The sequence below is a fragment of the Eufriesea mexicana genome, unplaced genomic scaffold (assembly GCF_001483705.2).
Source record: "Eufriesea mexicana isolate 0111107269 unplaced genomic scaffold, ASM148370v2 scaffold474474812, whole genome shotgun sequence".
Classification (NCBI taxonomy): domain Eukaryota; kingdom Metazoa; phylum Arthropoda; class Insecta; order Hymenoptera; family Apidae; genus Eufriesea; species Eufriesea mexicana.
This window is the reverse complement of record NW_016907966.1, coordinates 180,794-196,631: the sequence shown is the minus strand read 5'-3', so window position 1 is coordinate 196,631 and position 15,838 is coordinate 180,794. Positions and strand designations below refer to the sequence as shown.

Here is a 15,838-nt window from a genome sequence, read left to right as displayed (position 1 = left end):
TTCTATACTTACTAAATGTAAAAAATAAAGGTTATACTTTTTATTGGTTGTAATGAACTTAGAAGAATTAAAAAAAAATACTATCCCATTGGTTAATTATTACAAAATAAATTATTTTAAAAGAGAAATATCCAATAGCAATAACGTTTCCATTGAATTCTTAATTGTTAAGACACGTTTACAAAAGATAAAAATAATAAATACGAAATAAAATTCTATAATAATATTTTTAACTTAACTCAATTTTATTAATTTTTTAAATTATCATATTAATTCATTAAATATATTTACTTCTGAATTTTGTGAAAAAATTTTAGATAATTTATTTGCACTTTAAAAATGTAAAGACAAAGGATATAGATGGCGCGTGTGTGTAGTATATATCAATTTTGCGGTAAAATTGAATTTAAAAAACAACTTGTGTACTTTTAAACAGACCGATAGATACATTTAAATTGCAATATAGTAAATAAAAATGAATGATTCGAATTTCGTGCAAAGTTTAAATTTACATATTTTATATATTAAATAATATATAGCGTATTTCAATGTTAAAAAATAATTGACAATAATTTTAAATAGATATAACATACTAATTTTTATTTGAATAGGATTAAAAACTCTATACTAAGCGCACATCAATTTTAATTAATGATAAATAAAAAAAATTAGGAAATAAATTGTTAGAGACGTAATCATTAATTGTGATCATTCGTATTATCATATTTTTAAAGAATGTATGATTTAAAAATAAATATATCGTTATAATGTTCTAATTGTTTCTAACAAGATTAAAGACCGAGGAAGAAAATAAAAGTAGCACAGTTTTTTGAATAACGATTAAAATTACGAAAGATTATTTACGCACATGTTAAGTTGAAACAAAAGAGGATTTCAATCGGATGTAACACGGTTCGGCTCTGTTGCTTTTGTTCGGAGAACGGATCGGGAAACAAGGTCACGCAGGTAAAATGGCAGTCGACGAGCGGATTTCAGCCGTGTTTCAATTGTAAGCTCACGGTCTCGAAAATTACAGGTACAATCGGGTTCAGGAGAAGAATGAACGTACTTTAGAATTAATTTCGAAACCGAAATTCAGTAGTTGCTGTCGTTGTATCTCGTAATAACACACATCAGTTTCTTGTCGTGATTTCTCCTGATCAATCTGGTTAGCTATATTTCAGAGTCGAGTTGCTGTAGTAGATGCAATTCACGCTCTCGCATCTCGTAGATCACGCGAGATTCTCTCTGGTGCTCATTCGAAATCATCTTGTGGGAATCCATCGAGCCACGACGAAGCCTTCGAGTTACGTTCCACACCACGGATTGAAGAGGATTCGGCTTGATGCCGTCGAGCGTAGTCGTAGTTGAAGTCGGATCAATTCATAAGAACGATCGTCGTCGAAGGGGATCGGTTTGAATTTTATAGAATCAAATTGAGGAATTCGTGGAAATCTAATATTTTACATATTCAGTGTGAGATATACAGTGGAAAGAAAAAAGAGATTCAACAATGTGACGTAACTGCGCGGCATGATAATAGATAGGAACGTTAACCACCTGCGTTTACGATCAGATAAACAGATCGAAATCGTGCCCCAAGATCGACAAATAAAAAACGCGTTTAACAAAAAGTTTGGTGTCTGGTCTTCACTGCGAAATTCAATCAGTAGCAAGGATGAAAATGGAGGTAAGTTTAATGCACGCGTATATAAATGAGATCAAAAGGAATATCTTGCCATACCATTGTTTACGCAATGGATTGCGGTATTTGTATAATCAATAATGATGTAAAATTGACTTTTCCTTTTTTTGTTGAAGTATATAACATCTGACAGACAGATGGTGTTGTATTAATATTTCTATCTAACAGAAGTTACCGTTCGAATTGATCAACACAGCGGTACTTTTAAACGGCAACTGAAAGGGGGAACACTAATGGGATTTCTAACCTTTCTTATAAACATTGACGTAGCGCGTCATATTATCATTTGCATGGTGTCGCAATTTCAAACGAGTCAATGAATTAATTGTTGAAAAAACTATCGTGCAAAAGATATCATGATATTTAATGTCTGGTTTTTGACCAATTTAAAAAGAATCGCTCCACGTTGCTTGGAAGTGGCTTATCTAAATGAAAAATATGCGAATTCGCATGTGTCAACGTGTTGCTCTCGGAAGACTGGTTGGACAACTATTCAAATCAGCTCGTACGCGATTTTCGTGCGCGTGTACTCGATTGACACTCTCACAGAAAGCTTGATTTTCTTAATTCGAATTGCTTATTGTAGAACAATATACTTTTATGGTAATATTCAATGTCTCTAATTCAAAAAAATATTTCATAGATGTAATTAAATTCAAAATCGTTATTTTGTTCAAGTTCGTTCGAATTGTCTTTAGACGTCTCAATTGTCTAAAGAAACAAACACGGTAAAAAGATTAGTCTAAAAATCCTTTTATATTTACATTTAATTTTTATCTCTTTTTTTCATTTTCCATTTATAGATAAATATTCATACTAAATGTAATAGTGGAGTTAACAACACGAATGAGGTTATGTAAAATAACGTTGAAAAATACTAATTATAAATGTTGTTTTACATTATTATTGAAACAAAATCCATATTAATCTCTTTCGTTACCTTTGATTTTATAAAAAATATTCTTAAAGCTATACATATCCATAGTAAAACATTCATGAAGCATAATATCGATAAACGTGAATAGTAACTACCAATAGAGAAAAATCAGGACGCTTCCGAAAAATGTGAAAAATTTTTTTAAATATTTCAGAATATTCCAGATATTCCAGATGTTTCTAACATGCATTTGATAGCATGAACAAGGTTTTCAGACGAAAACGGCGATTAACATTGGCGTCGAGGTTGTAGACAAAAGTAATCCAAATGCAAACTGACGAGAATAGTTGGCAACTCGTGGTTACACTTGCACTCGTTTACCAAGGAACCGGTATCGTGCATCTTTCAATGTGCATATATGTACTCGAGCGATTTTTTACACACGACGAATCATGTAGCCCGCAATCGAACACGAGACAAGAGTATTCCATGGCGTTTCCGTAAATTGGTCACGCTTTGATTGTTTATTAATTTTTGCAGGGTGTAATTATCGCAATTGTATTAATGCCGTTTAATTTAATTACATATAAGGTATGTGGGTCGTCGTTGGCCGTAACATAGTCTCGTTTCTAAAGCGGTTCGACAGATGTTTCAACGTCAGGTATATATATGAGAAATTGAAACAGCTGTTGCACTTTCAGCGATCCCAATGATAATACCGCCCGAGAAACGAGATCTATCGATGATGTAATTTCACATTTTTTTTTACCATATATCAGTTACATTTTGAAAAACCTTTTCATTTTTAGGAACCTCCAGTGTGTCTACGGTAACAGTTATAAAACGACAAGTTTATTAATCTACAATTTATGAGAGCCGCGTAAATTGAGTTTCTCTTGATCTGTCATCGGTAAATCAAAAGCTTGATCCAAAACCTTTACGGTAATTTTACTAATCGTGTATACTCATATCTAATCAAGCATGAGATTAGTCAATATTGATTTTCACCGAGCAGATTCGTGTACGCTGACTATTTATCACGAGTATCCCCTATCCTGGTGACCTCGAAATTTGTTATCCTTTGACGAAATCGAGCGTGCATCAGCGGACAGGAATTTTAAGTCGGCCATCGATATGGATGAAAACGACGACGGGGGGTTACGTTGCGAGGAGGAAAGAGAGGCAGGAAGATGATCGGTGGCCCATTTTTTTAGAAAGGAAACAGGCACGGGTTACAGTTAAGCAGCCGTACTAGCCGCCGTTCAGTTTTCAATGAGCAGCATTCCTGACGGCCGGCCAACTACAGCTGCTCACCTGGAAACCCTTCAAGAACTTGTTTCAGTTATATTCGGTTCCTACGCGGAAGTGCGGGCGAAACACCTGAGCGAACTTGCTTCCTTCTACGAGTCACGAAAGCCGGGCCTCTATCCTTCCTCTTGGACACACTGGCATCGTAGGAATAGTTGCGTGTAATTCATACGAGCAAATTTCAAGGAATTCCATGATCGAAACGATCCAGCGATTGATTGGTAGAGTTCTATTGTCCGAAGGCTGCGATAAAACTGTGAAATCGTACGTTACAGTTACTGAAATGATTTTTTTTCGTTTCTAATTTTAGACGTGTTTGTTTTCCTTGTATCTCGCGATCTGCGTCCAATGGATTGTATTTCCATGCATGGGAACTGTACATATGATCAAGGGGAAAGATTATCTAAATTTCTGACACAAAGGGACCTTTGTCTACTGTCCAAATGTTCATTACGCAGACACCGCTATAAGAAATAAATATTTTTTATTAATAAAATATCTGCAATAGATAATAGCAAAAACAGTCGGTTACATGCATTTATAAGAAGTTATTAAATGGCCAAAAATTGTTTCTATCGGCGAGAGTTAAGGTTTATTATTTTTACTGAGTGTCTAACTTTCAAGGCACTTTGATGTTTTTCATAATGATTAATATATGGAATTGACTGCGTAGAAACGATTATTTGTGTAATTTACGATTATTCGGACGCGTTATGAATAAGAGTCGGCATTATGAGTCGAATTTAAAATTTCGTTATCAAATCTGGAATTTTTGGATACGAAGATATTATCGTCATTTCATCGATAACGTCTGAGTCACAGAAAACAGTCATCTAAGTGATATCCGTTTCGTGCTGTCACCGAACGATCTGTCGGTCAATAAAATTTACCTTGACTTCGATCTATGGATATCTAAAGAAATCCGATGTTTCCAATTAAATCGACGTCTAGTTACAAACGTGCAGCTAAAGCTTTATTTTACACCGCGATGGCGCAATATAGGATCAAAGGTAGTCATCGATCGCAATATCAACTGATAAAATTAGGTTGGAAGTCGTCAGATAAAGTATCGAATTCCTCAGTGGTAAGTTACAGTAAACTTATAAATGAAACGCTTCGCATTGTTTCACATTAAGTCGACAAAAGTCAGTAAACCGAAGAAACGATTCTCGTTTTATAACACGTTAAATAATACCGGGGAAAACTAGGCAATACAGTGTCGTACGCAACGAAACGGTCAACAACAGAGGTGTGATTTCTTCCTGTTTTTCTTTTTTAAACAAGTGAAGATAAAAAAACGCTGAATAAGAATCGTTCGTTTCTTTTTTTTTCAAAGATTCTACAAAACGTTTCTCAAGTATATACACATGTGTATACATTTGCAGAGTTGCGAAAGCGCGAATAACGCAGAAACAATAACAATTTATTAAACCGTGTTCGTAAAGAAAAAGATCGATTCATACCACTTGACACAGCTTGTACAAACAAGCCACGTTAATGGTGCACGTTCGTTCTCGTATAGAAACCTAATTAGCTTTCCTAAGAGCATGCTATAAAGGTTTTGATGGATCGTATCGTCGAGACGAAAGAAGCAGAACGGGTTAATCGTATGGCAGTCGTGTTCAGCTAGTTTTCTGGAATTCGCTTCCCGTTAGCGGAAAGATCGACGCAAGATAGCCTGGAATTTGATTCGTCTTGTGGTTTATATTCTTTTTTTCTTCGTTCCTTTTTGTCCATTCTTTTGTGTGGAGAAGGATCGATGAAGGTTCTCGCGCAATAAGAAGGTTCATAGACCGCGAAGATGTAAGGAGACCAATGTTTAGAGTGGTCACACGGTTCACGTTGAAATTAGAGTCAAGGGCCAGGTTGCATCATCATTAATTCAACAATCTGAAACACCGGTTTCTATAACTACGCAAAACTACGTGAATGTAACCGCGACTGTCGTAAGATAGAATTAAAGATAGTTCTCGGTTGGAATAAGAAGAAAATGCAGGGAATTCTACAGCTTATTCATACATTGACATCTTCTGCAAGCACGAAGCTAGAAAGAAATCTTTCCAATGGAATTGCATTAAATGAAAAATTTCGAAAAATCAATTTTGCAAGTTATGCAGATTCTTTTTTAAATTTGATTTTCATTTTCATTCATAAATTATGAAATTCGTGGTTAATATGATTCCATTTTGTTGCAGGCAGAGCATAGGTTAGAGCAGTTGAAGAAGGCGACGGATAGAATACAGAAGGAGATCGAAGAGGTCACAGAGAGGGAGCACGAGCTCAGAAACGTGGGTAGCATTAAAACCACGTCCCACGAGACGGTGGATTCCAAGGTACGCTTAAAACTCAACGTATATACCTGCAGGTTACGTGTACATATATACATTCGTGTCGACCAAGCTCAAGGTCGTTGAACGAAAGAAAGAAAGAGTAAGTGCCTGACGTAGTCCTTATAGGGACGAAATGCATCGAACGACTGTGATGTCCGTGAGCGACGAAGGCGATTATACACGCAGTTACTGATTTAATGATTCACGATGCGCACATGTTTCAATCTTGTTAAGAACATGATGAGAATAAATCAGTGAAAAATTAGATCTCATACCGCAAAAATCGAAAAGGTATTATTCCACTAAAAATTCTCGTTTCACACCTTTTACATTTTAAAAATATTTATACGTTTCAGTAGAATTTTAGAATAAAATCAGAAAATTACAAGGACATATTCAACTATAAAAATATAAAGATACAAATATCGTTTAATAAATGAAGAAATATATTTATTCTTCCAGTACAAACTTCACATTTCGCGAGTTATATAAGATGGAACGTGTTAAATCTTTTCTTCGTCGATTTTTAGTTAAGTCTTCAGTTTAAGAAAAGAATGATCACATTAAAATCAGTAAGAAAGGTTTATTATCGACATTTATGGATCAAATAAATTCTACTTTTATCATAAATTATACCTGTTAAGTATCTCGAGTAAACGAATTCTTAAAGCACTTTTATATGTAAAATATCTTATGCATAAATTATATTTACAGTAAATATATTAAACAGAACGGAACTAATACGCTTCGTGAGCCAACGTTACGCGACGATAACCTTTTGTTTGCCAAATTCGGCATGCTTAGGTATTGGAAATCATGCTTTATCGTTGGAATAATAATCTTTATATCGTTAATTAATTACCTCCAGGTGTATGAAGCAATTGCTACAGGACGCAAGAGTGTGCACATTTATTTCGCAAACAATCGGTTGCATTCTGTTTTCGTAACACGGCCAAGATTTCGATGAAAATATCTTATCTGTTGATATATTAAAGTAAATATAATGCTGTTTTCTATAAAACTGTCTTTTCACTTGTGACGCAGCTATCGTGTTGCTGATAATAATAATTAAAAATAGACTTCTCGTATAATTACTATTTGCGTTTACAAATAGTATATAATATACGTCACAAAGATCATTTCAATTTCATTATTCTTCACAGTATTACTTTTTTTTAAAGCTGTTTTAAACTCGTTTGAAACACACTTATTGTTTGTCATATGATAGCCCAAATATATATAACAAAAATAATTCTATATTTTAGGTGCGCCGCATGCCGCAAGCTTTAGCCTCGGGAAAGCTGAAGAGAACAACATCTACACCGCAAATCCTGGAAGCGGTCAACTTAACATCATCTACGCCATCCTTAACGCCAAAGATGACGAATGGAGTGATATCCAGTCGCACTACTCCAACACCGCTGCGTTTCGCAACGACACCTAGTCAGAAAGGACTGATGCATAGGTTTTTAGCAACCCGGGGAAAGATTTATAAACCAAAATCTGCAACTAATGACGCACTGACACAACCCACGACACCCAGTATCACGCTTAATCCGTTAAGTATCAAAGCTTTCAATAGGAGTTTGGAAATTCAATTCGAACCAGATGATGAACCCAAGAAGCCTCTGGTTAGAAAAGGATATGTTCCTGTGGAAGAAAAAATTCAAAAAGAATTGCAAGAAATGAAAGAACGAGAAAATGAACTTAGGTAACGTATTTGTTTTCAATATTTTTTTTTTCCTTTTTTTTATTTCATAACTATAAATATGTATCCTTTTTCTACTATTTCGTATTAATGATAGTATATTGATATTTTATAAAATAATAGTAATATTATCAATTTTAATATATTGTATGTTATATATTTAATATATTGTATGTAGTAACAATATTTGTTAATAACAGCATTTATTAAATTTAAATTTAAAACGAATTGCGATTATTTTAGTATTATTTTACACTAATGTGATAATGTGATCTATAAACTTAATATTATTTTCAATCATACATTACTATCGGATTGAGTCTGACATTGAGGTAAAACTATTGTAATGGTAAACATAGTTCATATTTTGTACACTTCACAAAATAATGAAGATATATTTTTAGATTAATGCGATCACAAATGTTGGCGAAGTCACAACCAAATCTTTTGGATATTGGAAACGACAACGATTCCGATATTTATGATGGTTCGAGTTCGTTAAGAAGCGGTACTTCGACAAATACTTTGAACGAAGATGAAATAGAAAAAGAAACTAAAGGAAAACATAAGGTATTTTATAAAATATAAAATAGCTTTCAAATATTTATTAAAATATGTTACATCATTGGTCGTTGATCAAATTATTTATAGTATGACTTATTCGATTTATCTGTTGACCAATGACTAATTATTTATATTTATTAAATATTAAATTGAATTGTTAATTATATATGTATGTATTCATATTTTCAATTAATAACGAATCAGTAATATTTATTTAATTGTACAGCCTAATCCACGACGTCGAAGCACTCTCATCGCGCAATGGGAAAATTTAATAGCTGCAAAAAGAGAGTCTAGTGACAATAACAACGAGAACGACTTGAATTTTTAAAAGATTTCATTACTTTGTAAAAAATAAGCAATCGATGTTTATGCTCGTTGTTATACTATTCCTTTCAAGTCATTTCTAAATGATTTAAATGAATGGTAAATATATAAATACATAAGCCTCCAAACGTGCTGCAATAATCTTTCATACTTAAAGTATATATTTAATGTTCATACATATTACGTGATTTTATTCATTTATTCAATTTTCATACTAATTTATTTAATGTTATGATAGATATTTATTCAAAAGTGAAAGATTTACCTGATTAAACATATATTATATTTAATGTTTTTTTTTAAATGCTTTCAGTATTAAAAAATTAATTACAATGAAAATAAAATTATCTTTCCCATTGTATGGGTCAAAAAATATTATTAAGTATTACAAGCATATATATTTAATATATCAGCTTGTTGATTGTAATATATCTATTCTTATATTATATAATCACATGAAAATGACTGAGAATCTGTAATTCTAAAGATTTCCTTTAACATATGATATGTAATAATTATTATAAATCATATAAGCAAAAGTATGTATCTTGTACTTAATCAATTGTAAAGAATAATTGTATTCAAGTTACTTATATATGCGATAGTGTAGTTCTGATAGTAATAATAAAAAATTAGTTTGTGCAATTACTATGAAATTAATAAGATATATTTCTCAAAATTTGTTTTATTGTTTGTGGTTTAAATAAAATACCTAAAATATTCCAGAAACATTTGTTTTAAATTTGAATAAAAAGTATAATAAATATAAATCTTTTATATAAATATATTGAACTTGAAATCAAGAAATTTTTTCATAAATATAAAAATTTTAAATGTACACTGTTAAAAATAAATGTTTAATAAAAAATAAAAAATTTATTAACATATCTAGCCTGAATATAACCTAACCTATTTATGAAACATAAGCAAAAATAATTATATATATATTTCTTGTTCTTTACATTATTATTTATTATTTATTATTATGTTTTATGTATAATATATAATAAGCTATTTAAATTTGATAGTTTTCCTTAAATAAACGGAATTCACGAAAGATTAATTAGTCAAGACACATTATATTTATATATAATTGTTTTATATTATAACAAACATATAAAAATTAATATTATTCAAAAAATTTATCTACAGATTATACCATCCTTCAGATATATATATATATATATATATATGTATATATGTATATCATCAGTACAATTATTGACTACTGTGAATGACTTAATTGTGAATTTGCAAGTGTGTTAAGTGATACATTGTAACAATGTACTCAGATGAAAAGAAAATAATAAATAAAGAAATAGAAATTTTATTATTAATCAATTCGATTGAAAATGAAGGTAAATAATCAATTTTAGAACATGCGTCATATCAATATATTGTATTAGGTTATATTTTGTTATATTAATATAATTAAATTTTGCTTTATATTCAATTTTACTTGTTTCAGTTTATGATTTACCTACTTGTGTAAAAGATATATTAAATGGAAAATACGAAGATGTGATAAATAATAAATTATCGTCAAATTTAATTGAAGAATTAAATAATAGCAATGATGTTTTCAAGTCAATTCATAACAATATAGAAAAAACAGATTTATATGATTCTTGGCTATGCACAGGCATAGCTTCTTTATTATATTTTATACAGTTAAATTGGACAGGCCCGCAAGTTACAAAAAAAGTTGAATGGCAAAAAATGAAACAAGAGGATATACTTAAAGATTTATTTTTATCTTTACATGATGAATGTAACACAAATGTTAACATGTCAGAACTTCTTTATTTTTCTAAGATAATATTTTCTAATGAAATTTTACAAAATACTTATAACACTTGTACATGGTGGTTATTTAGAGCAAATTTTTTACATCAACTTATACTAAATGAAAATTCTGGTATAATATTTGATGAGGCAGAATATTTAATTGAAAAAATCAATGATTTACAATTATTGAAGGAAAATGTTTATTGTGAGACATTATTTTATATTGAAGTTGCACAATTTTATTTTTACTATAGAAGAATTCAAAATTCAGAAAAATATGTTAAACTTGCTCAAGAAAGAGCAAAATTAAGCTTAAACCTTGAAGGTGCATTAGGTAAACGTACAAAATATCAAGAAGAAGACAAGGCACAGTTGTTATTAAGAATAAATTTAGGAAAAGAAAAATTTTTTTCTAGATGTTGCAAAAATTTACCAAAATCTCTGAATTTAAATGATGATATTAAATTAGAACATACTCAATTTTCAATAAATATGGAAAATACAGAATTAGGAGCAGTAGAAGAAGCTATTGTATTAGGAAAATAGTAAGAATATATTTTATACTTTTATTATTTTACATTTATATAGAAAAATCATATTTTATTATAAATTTTGCTTTTAATAGTATTCAGTTGCAATTATCACAGCCAAAGGATAAATTAACAGATGAAGAAATTACACCCTATTTAACTGTAAGTATTGTTTTGCATTTTTTAAAGAAATTATTATTAATATTATCAATAAAAATAATTTTTTAACAGGTTGTGGTAAATAATACAAAAAATTGGTCTTTAAAAATGTCATCTCTTTATCATCGATGTTCTTTGGAATCTGGGAGTAAACGAACTGTTGAACGATCAATGATGCAAATTGAATATTTAATACATGAATTAAAAAACACGAAAGTTTCTGTTGCAAATAAAATGGACTTATTTTTTGCTAGTGGACTCAAACCAGTTTGGGCTTTAGAACAAATGTGGGCACGATTAATGTTAAGTCTTGGATTGGTAAAGGGAGCTTTAGATGTTTTTTTAAAGCTGGAATTATGGGAAGATGTTATTGTTTGTTACAATATACTGGATTTGAAACATAAAGTATATTTGTTGCTTTATATCATCTTTTCTTAATATATATAAAATAAATAAATTTATGCATTATTAATTATATTAGGCAGCAGAAATAATTTGTCAAGAAATATCTAAAAACCCATCGGTTCAATTATGGTGTTTATTAGGTGATGCAACTCAGGATTCTAGTCATTATGAAACAGCATGGAAATTGTCCAAGGAAAAAAGCAGTAGAGCTCAAAGACATTGGGGATTCTTTTACTTTGAAAAACAAAATGTAAATGCATAAATACAATTTTTTAAATTATTCTTCTTTTATAATAATTTAATTAAATACATGTATTATTTTATTTTTTAGTACAAGGAAGCTATACCACATTTAAAATTATCAGTTGAATTAAATAATATTCAAGAAAGTGTTTGGATAAGACTAGGATTTGCTGCATTACAAATAGGAGATTGGAAATTAGCAGCAACAGCATATAAACGTTACTGTGCTCTAGAACAAACGGTTTGCGTTATTAAAATTTGTTTATTTATTATAGACTTGTACAATATATAAATTTATGCATATTAAACAATTTAAAAATTTGATTATAGACATTTGAGGCATGGAATAATTTGGCAAAAGCTTATATAAAATTAGGTGATAAAGCAAAAGCTTGGAAATGTCTTCAAGATGCTATAAAATGCAATTATGATCAGTGGCAAGTTTGGGATAATTTAATGGTTGTTAGCATTGATTTGGGATATTTTTCAGAAGTATGAATATATAATATTAATAAAAATAATTAATTTCTTTCCTAAAATTATGTATTTTTTAATGATTTATATTTCTTCTTAATTTTATTTAGGTAATTCAGTGTTATCACCGTATTTTGGATTTAAAAAGTCGCCATTTAGATATTCAAATTCTTGATATACTTACTAATGCTGTATTAAATAATATTAATGATTCAAATGGAAATTCTGCACAAAAATTGCTTTCAAAAGTCCTAGAATTATTTGGAAGGATTACTTCCTTTGTACCAAATAATCCTGATGTTTGGCGTATGTATGGACAACTCACTATTCTTAAAAAGACAGATATTGATAATGATAAAGCAGTACAATATATACAACAAGCATATCGTATTGCTGTATCAAATCCAAAATGGCTTCTACAAGAAAATTCAGTTGAGAAAGTATTACAATTATGTTGCATATTAGCAGAAATCTATTTACAATATTCATTGAGTTGTGAACTTAAGAAAAAAAGAATACTTTTAGCAAGTGCTAAGTTATCTCTTCAAGGAGTTATAAAAACAGTTAAAGAGCTAAAGTGGAATATTGAAAAAATTACTATATCTTTAGGAAAAGTTGAAAAATACCTAAATGTTGTAATAAGTGAATTAGAGCAAATAAAGCTGACCAATTGAAGGATATATTATATAAGGTTTTCCATTTATTCTGCGCTCATCAATATCTTTGGTATATGTGTCAATACAAAAAATTGTATCATAACAAATTATTTGGTTTGAAGCAAAGAATATTATGATATATAATTCTTTTGATTTTAAGGTCATTTTTTCCTAAGTTTCCAAAATTATAAAAATTGTTTGAATATATTTTTTATAGTATGACATTATAGCATATAATAAGACAAATCCAATGATTTGTAACACCATGACATTTAAACGACCTTGAATAAAATATCTGGTTAAATAAAAAGAAAATGAGAAATTAACATTTGTATGAAATTTGTTTATTTTATAAGAAATATCTAAAAAGATTTTACAATATATATGTACATATTCCTTTGACTATGATTAACTGCACAAGGAATATCCCATATTCAAAAATATGTTGAAGTTAATAAAATTAGTTTAAACACTGTAGAATAAATAAATTTTGTATAGAAGACAAAGAATATTCAATTATCCATTCTCTTTTCAGTGCGAGATTTTTCATTCAAGGTCAATTGAAAGTCATGGTATTATTAATTATATTCATATTGATGTACACTATAATGCTGTATTGTAAAAAAACACATGTCACATGTAAAAAATTTCTATGACCTTTGAAATTTAAAAACAGAAATGATCTTGTGAGAAAGTTATGTATAAAATTCATTAATTTGAATCAAATAATTTGTCATGACACAATTTTTTATATCAGAAAATAAGACAAATATATTAGGGAACACAAGGTAAACGAAATATCTTCTAATTGTATTATATATATAAATTAAGTTAAATTAAAGTAAATTTTGTAAAACAATTATTTAATAAATTGTTTTTGAGGTATTTTTTGATTCTTTTGAAATTACATACATTCGAAAAGTTAAATACTATATTTACTTCATTGCTTCTTGCAGTCAATTCTACATTTCATCTGTCAAAAAAGTTTAGTAAATTATGAATGCACACTTATTTATTTTCATGGGTACTTGGATTCATTACAATTCAAAATGGCCGATTTTTCGCGCCTTATCATTATATCCATGGTTACAATCTTTCTATAGTTGATTTGCAAAAATTTTATGTTATATGAACGTCGATCTATGCATACTAACCATTCAGTTTTTAGTAATTAAACTACCGTGGTAGTTCCTAAAATACTGAAGTTAAATTTAAGTAATAACTGTTCGGTAATAAGAGGAATATAAAAATTAATACAATTTCATAAAACATATTTAGAGAGATTATTAACTTCTATATCAAGGTAAGTAATTATATATAAAAGAATATTACTAATTACATTTTAGTGGAATTATTAAAGGTCATATACTGTATTATAAATATATTATATTATAAACAGCTTATAAATTATATATTTCTTTTTAGACTATGAAAATATTAATTTCTTAAAGTTTATCCAATTTTAATTAATTATTTTTTTTTTAGATGTCATTTGCAGGGAAAGTTGTCTTAATAACTGGAGCTAGTTCTGGCATTGGAGCAGCAACTGCTTTACATTTTTCACAACTTGGTGCATTGTTATCATTAACAGGTCGTAATGTACACAGATTAAAAGAAATAGCTGAACAATGTAAATCTAATACACCATTAATTATAACCGGAGAATTAACTAATGAAACTGATGTTCAAAATATTGTTAAATTTACTATTGAACATTATGGAAAACTAGATATTTTAATTAATAATGCTGGTGTATTAGAGAGTGGAAGTATAGAAAATACTTCATTGGAACAATATGATAGGTATAAATTTCTTTCATGTATAAACTAAATTTATAAAGTTTAATCTTCATTTTATAAAACACATAAAACATAAATGTTTCAGAGTTTTTAACATAAATGTACGTTCAGTGTATCATTTAACAACATTGGCTGTTCCACACATAGTGAAAACTAAAGGCAATATTGTGAATGTATCAAGTGTAGTTGGATTAAGATCTTTTCCAGGTGTTTTATCATATTGTATGAGTAAATCAGCAATTGATCAATTTACACGATGTACAGCTCTTGAACTAGCACCAAAACAAGTATGTATATTTTAAAAATTAACATATAATGGTAGTTTTCATGTAAATTTAATATTTACATTTCAATTTATAGGTAAGGGTTAATGCTGTAAATCCTGGTGTAATAGTAACAAATCTTCATAAAAGAAGTGGAATGTCAGATGAACAATTAAAAACATTCTTTGATCATAGCAAAGAAACTCATGCACTTGGAAGAACAGGAGATGCTAGTGAAGTTGCAAAAGCAATCGCATATTTAGCAAGTGATGATGCCAGTTTTATTACAGGCGTTACTTTATCAATTGATGGAGGAAGACATATCATGTGTCCTCGTTAAACTATATTTACTTTCAATATCAAAATATCTATTAAATTATAAAGGCATTCATTTGTAAAAGTAATGTTTGATAATAAATGAATAATTTAAAAATTTATTTTTAGTTACATAATTTTCAGTGTAACCTCTAAATATTAGTATACTATTTGCTGATTTATAAATATAAAATTAGTTAATAGTATTAAATGTATTATGTACACAATAAAATGAACAAATAATGAAATAATTTATTTTAAATATCTTGGAATAAGAAAGTATTTAATTATAACTTAAATTAAATTATTATAAATTAGTATAAAAAACAATAGAATTTAAATATAAGTAAAAAATGTTACGTTATGAATTTTTTTATATTTCCTTGA

At 29.1% G+C, this 15,838-nt stretch overlaps 3 protein-coding genes and 1 long non-coding RNA gene across 9 annotated transcripts; all 4 read left to right on the top strand.

Annotated features, from left to right (window-relative positions):
* The first annotated feature begins 972 nt into the window (after positions 1 to 972).
* Positions 973 to 8,949, top strand: mdu (mitotic spindle positioning protein meduse). Of its 6 annotated transcripts, none has more exons than XM_017902321.1 (6): positions 973 to 1,036; positions 1,232 to 1,690; positions 6,086 to 6,223; positions 7,486 to 7,931; positions 8,333 to 8,498; positions 8,719 to 8,949. In XM_017902321.1, exons 2-6 carry the CDS (start codon positions 1,679 to 1,681, stop codon positions 8,821 to 8,823), a joined length of 867 nt encoding a protein of 288 aa, XP_017757810.1. In that variant the 5' UTR covers positions 973 to 1,036; positions 1,232 to 1,678; the 3' UTR covers positions 8,824 to 8,949. The 6 variants fall into 6 exon arrangements, with proteins under 6 accessions (XP_017757810.1, XP_017757791.1, XP_017757801.1 ...); XM_017902302.1 differs by having other exon boundaries at positions 985 to 1,036; positions 1,174 to 1,690; XM_017902312.1 differs by having other exon boundaries at positions 993 to 1,036; positions 1,185 to 1,690.
* LOC108549095 (uncharacterized) lies at positions 2,811 to 4,040 on the top strand. The gene is made up of 3 exons (XR_001890303.1): positions 2,811 to 3,173; positions 3,392 to 3,524; positions 3,598 to 4,040. It is a non-coding gene; the product is annotated as an uncharacterized LOC108549095 (long non-coding RNA).
* A 1,152-nt stretch (positions 8,950 to 10,101) lies between the features above and the next one.
* On the top strand, positions 10,102 to 13,092 carry LOC108548944 (tetratricopeptide repeat protein 27). The gene is made up of 8 exons (XM_017902100.1): positions 10,102 to 10,177; positions 10,288 to 11,152; positions 11,233 to 11,299; positions 11,369 to 11,701; positions 11,778 to 11,951; positions 12,033 to 12,185; positions 12,275 to 12,436; positions 12,529 to 13,092. Exons 1-8 carry the CDS (start codon positions 10,102 to 10,104, stop codon positions 13,090 to 13,092), a joined length of 2,394 nt encoding a protein of 797 aa, XP_017757589.1.
* A 1,157-nt stretch (positions 13,093 to 14,249) lies between these two features.
* Positions 14,250 to 15,514, top strand: LOC108548952 (3-oxoacyl-[acyl-carrier-protein] reductase FabG). Its single transcript, XM_017902111.1, has 4 exons — positions 14,250 to 14,377; positions 14,560 to 14,876; positions 14,959 to 15,160; positions 15,234 to 15,514. Exons 2-4 carry the CDS (start codon positions 14,560 to 14,562, stop codon positions 15,474 to 15,476), a joined length of 762 nt encoding a protein of 253 aa, XP_017757600.1. The 5' UTR covers positions 14,250 to 14,377; the 3' UTR covers positions 15,477 to 15,514.
* The last annotated feature ends 324 nt before the right edge of the window (positions 15,515 to 15,838 follow it).

Excerpts from the sequence above, each read along its gene's own strand:
- LOC108548952 (XM_017902111.1), top strand. The coding sequence starts at position 14,560 with ATGTCATTTGCAGGGAAAGTTGTCTTAATAACTGGAGCTAGTTCTGGC. Across the intron at positions 14,877-14,958 it reads TCATTGGAACAATATGATAG|AGTTTTTAACATAAATGTAC; the intron begins GTATAAATTTCT and ends TAAATGTTTCAG. Across the intron at positions 15,161-15,233 it reads TTGAACTAGCACCAAAACAA|GTAAGGGTTAATGCTGTAAA; the intron begins GTATGTATATTT and ends TTCAATTTATAG.
- LOC108548944 (XM_017902100.1), top strand. The coding sequence starts at position 10,102 with ATGTACTCAGATGAAAAGAAAATAATAAATAAAGAAATAGAAATTTTA. Across the intron at positions 11,702-11,777 it reads TACTGGATTTGAAACATAAA|GCAGCAGAAATAATTTGTCA; the intron begins GTATATTTGTTG and ends TAATTATATTAG. Across the intron at positions 12,186-12,274 it reads ACTGTGCTCTAGAACAAACG|ACATTTGAGGCATGGAATAA; the intron begins GTTTGCGTTATT and ends ATTTGATTATAG.
- mdu (XM_017902285.1), top strand. The coding sequence starts at position 4,879 with ATGGCGCAATATAGGATCAAAGGTAGTCATCGATCGCAATATCAACTG. Across the intron at positions 6,224-7,485 it reads ACGAGACGGTGGATTCCAAG|GTGCGCCGCATGCCGCAAGC; the intron begins GTACGCTTAAAA and ends TCTATATTTTAG. Across the intron at positions 8,499-8,718 it reads AAACTAAAGGAAAACATAAG|CCTAATCCACGACGTCGAAG; the intron begins GTATTTTATAAA and ends TTAATTGTACAG.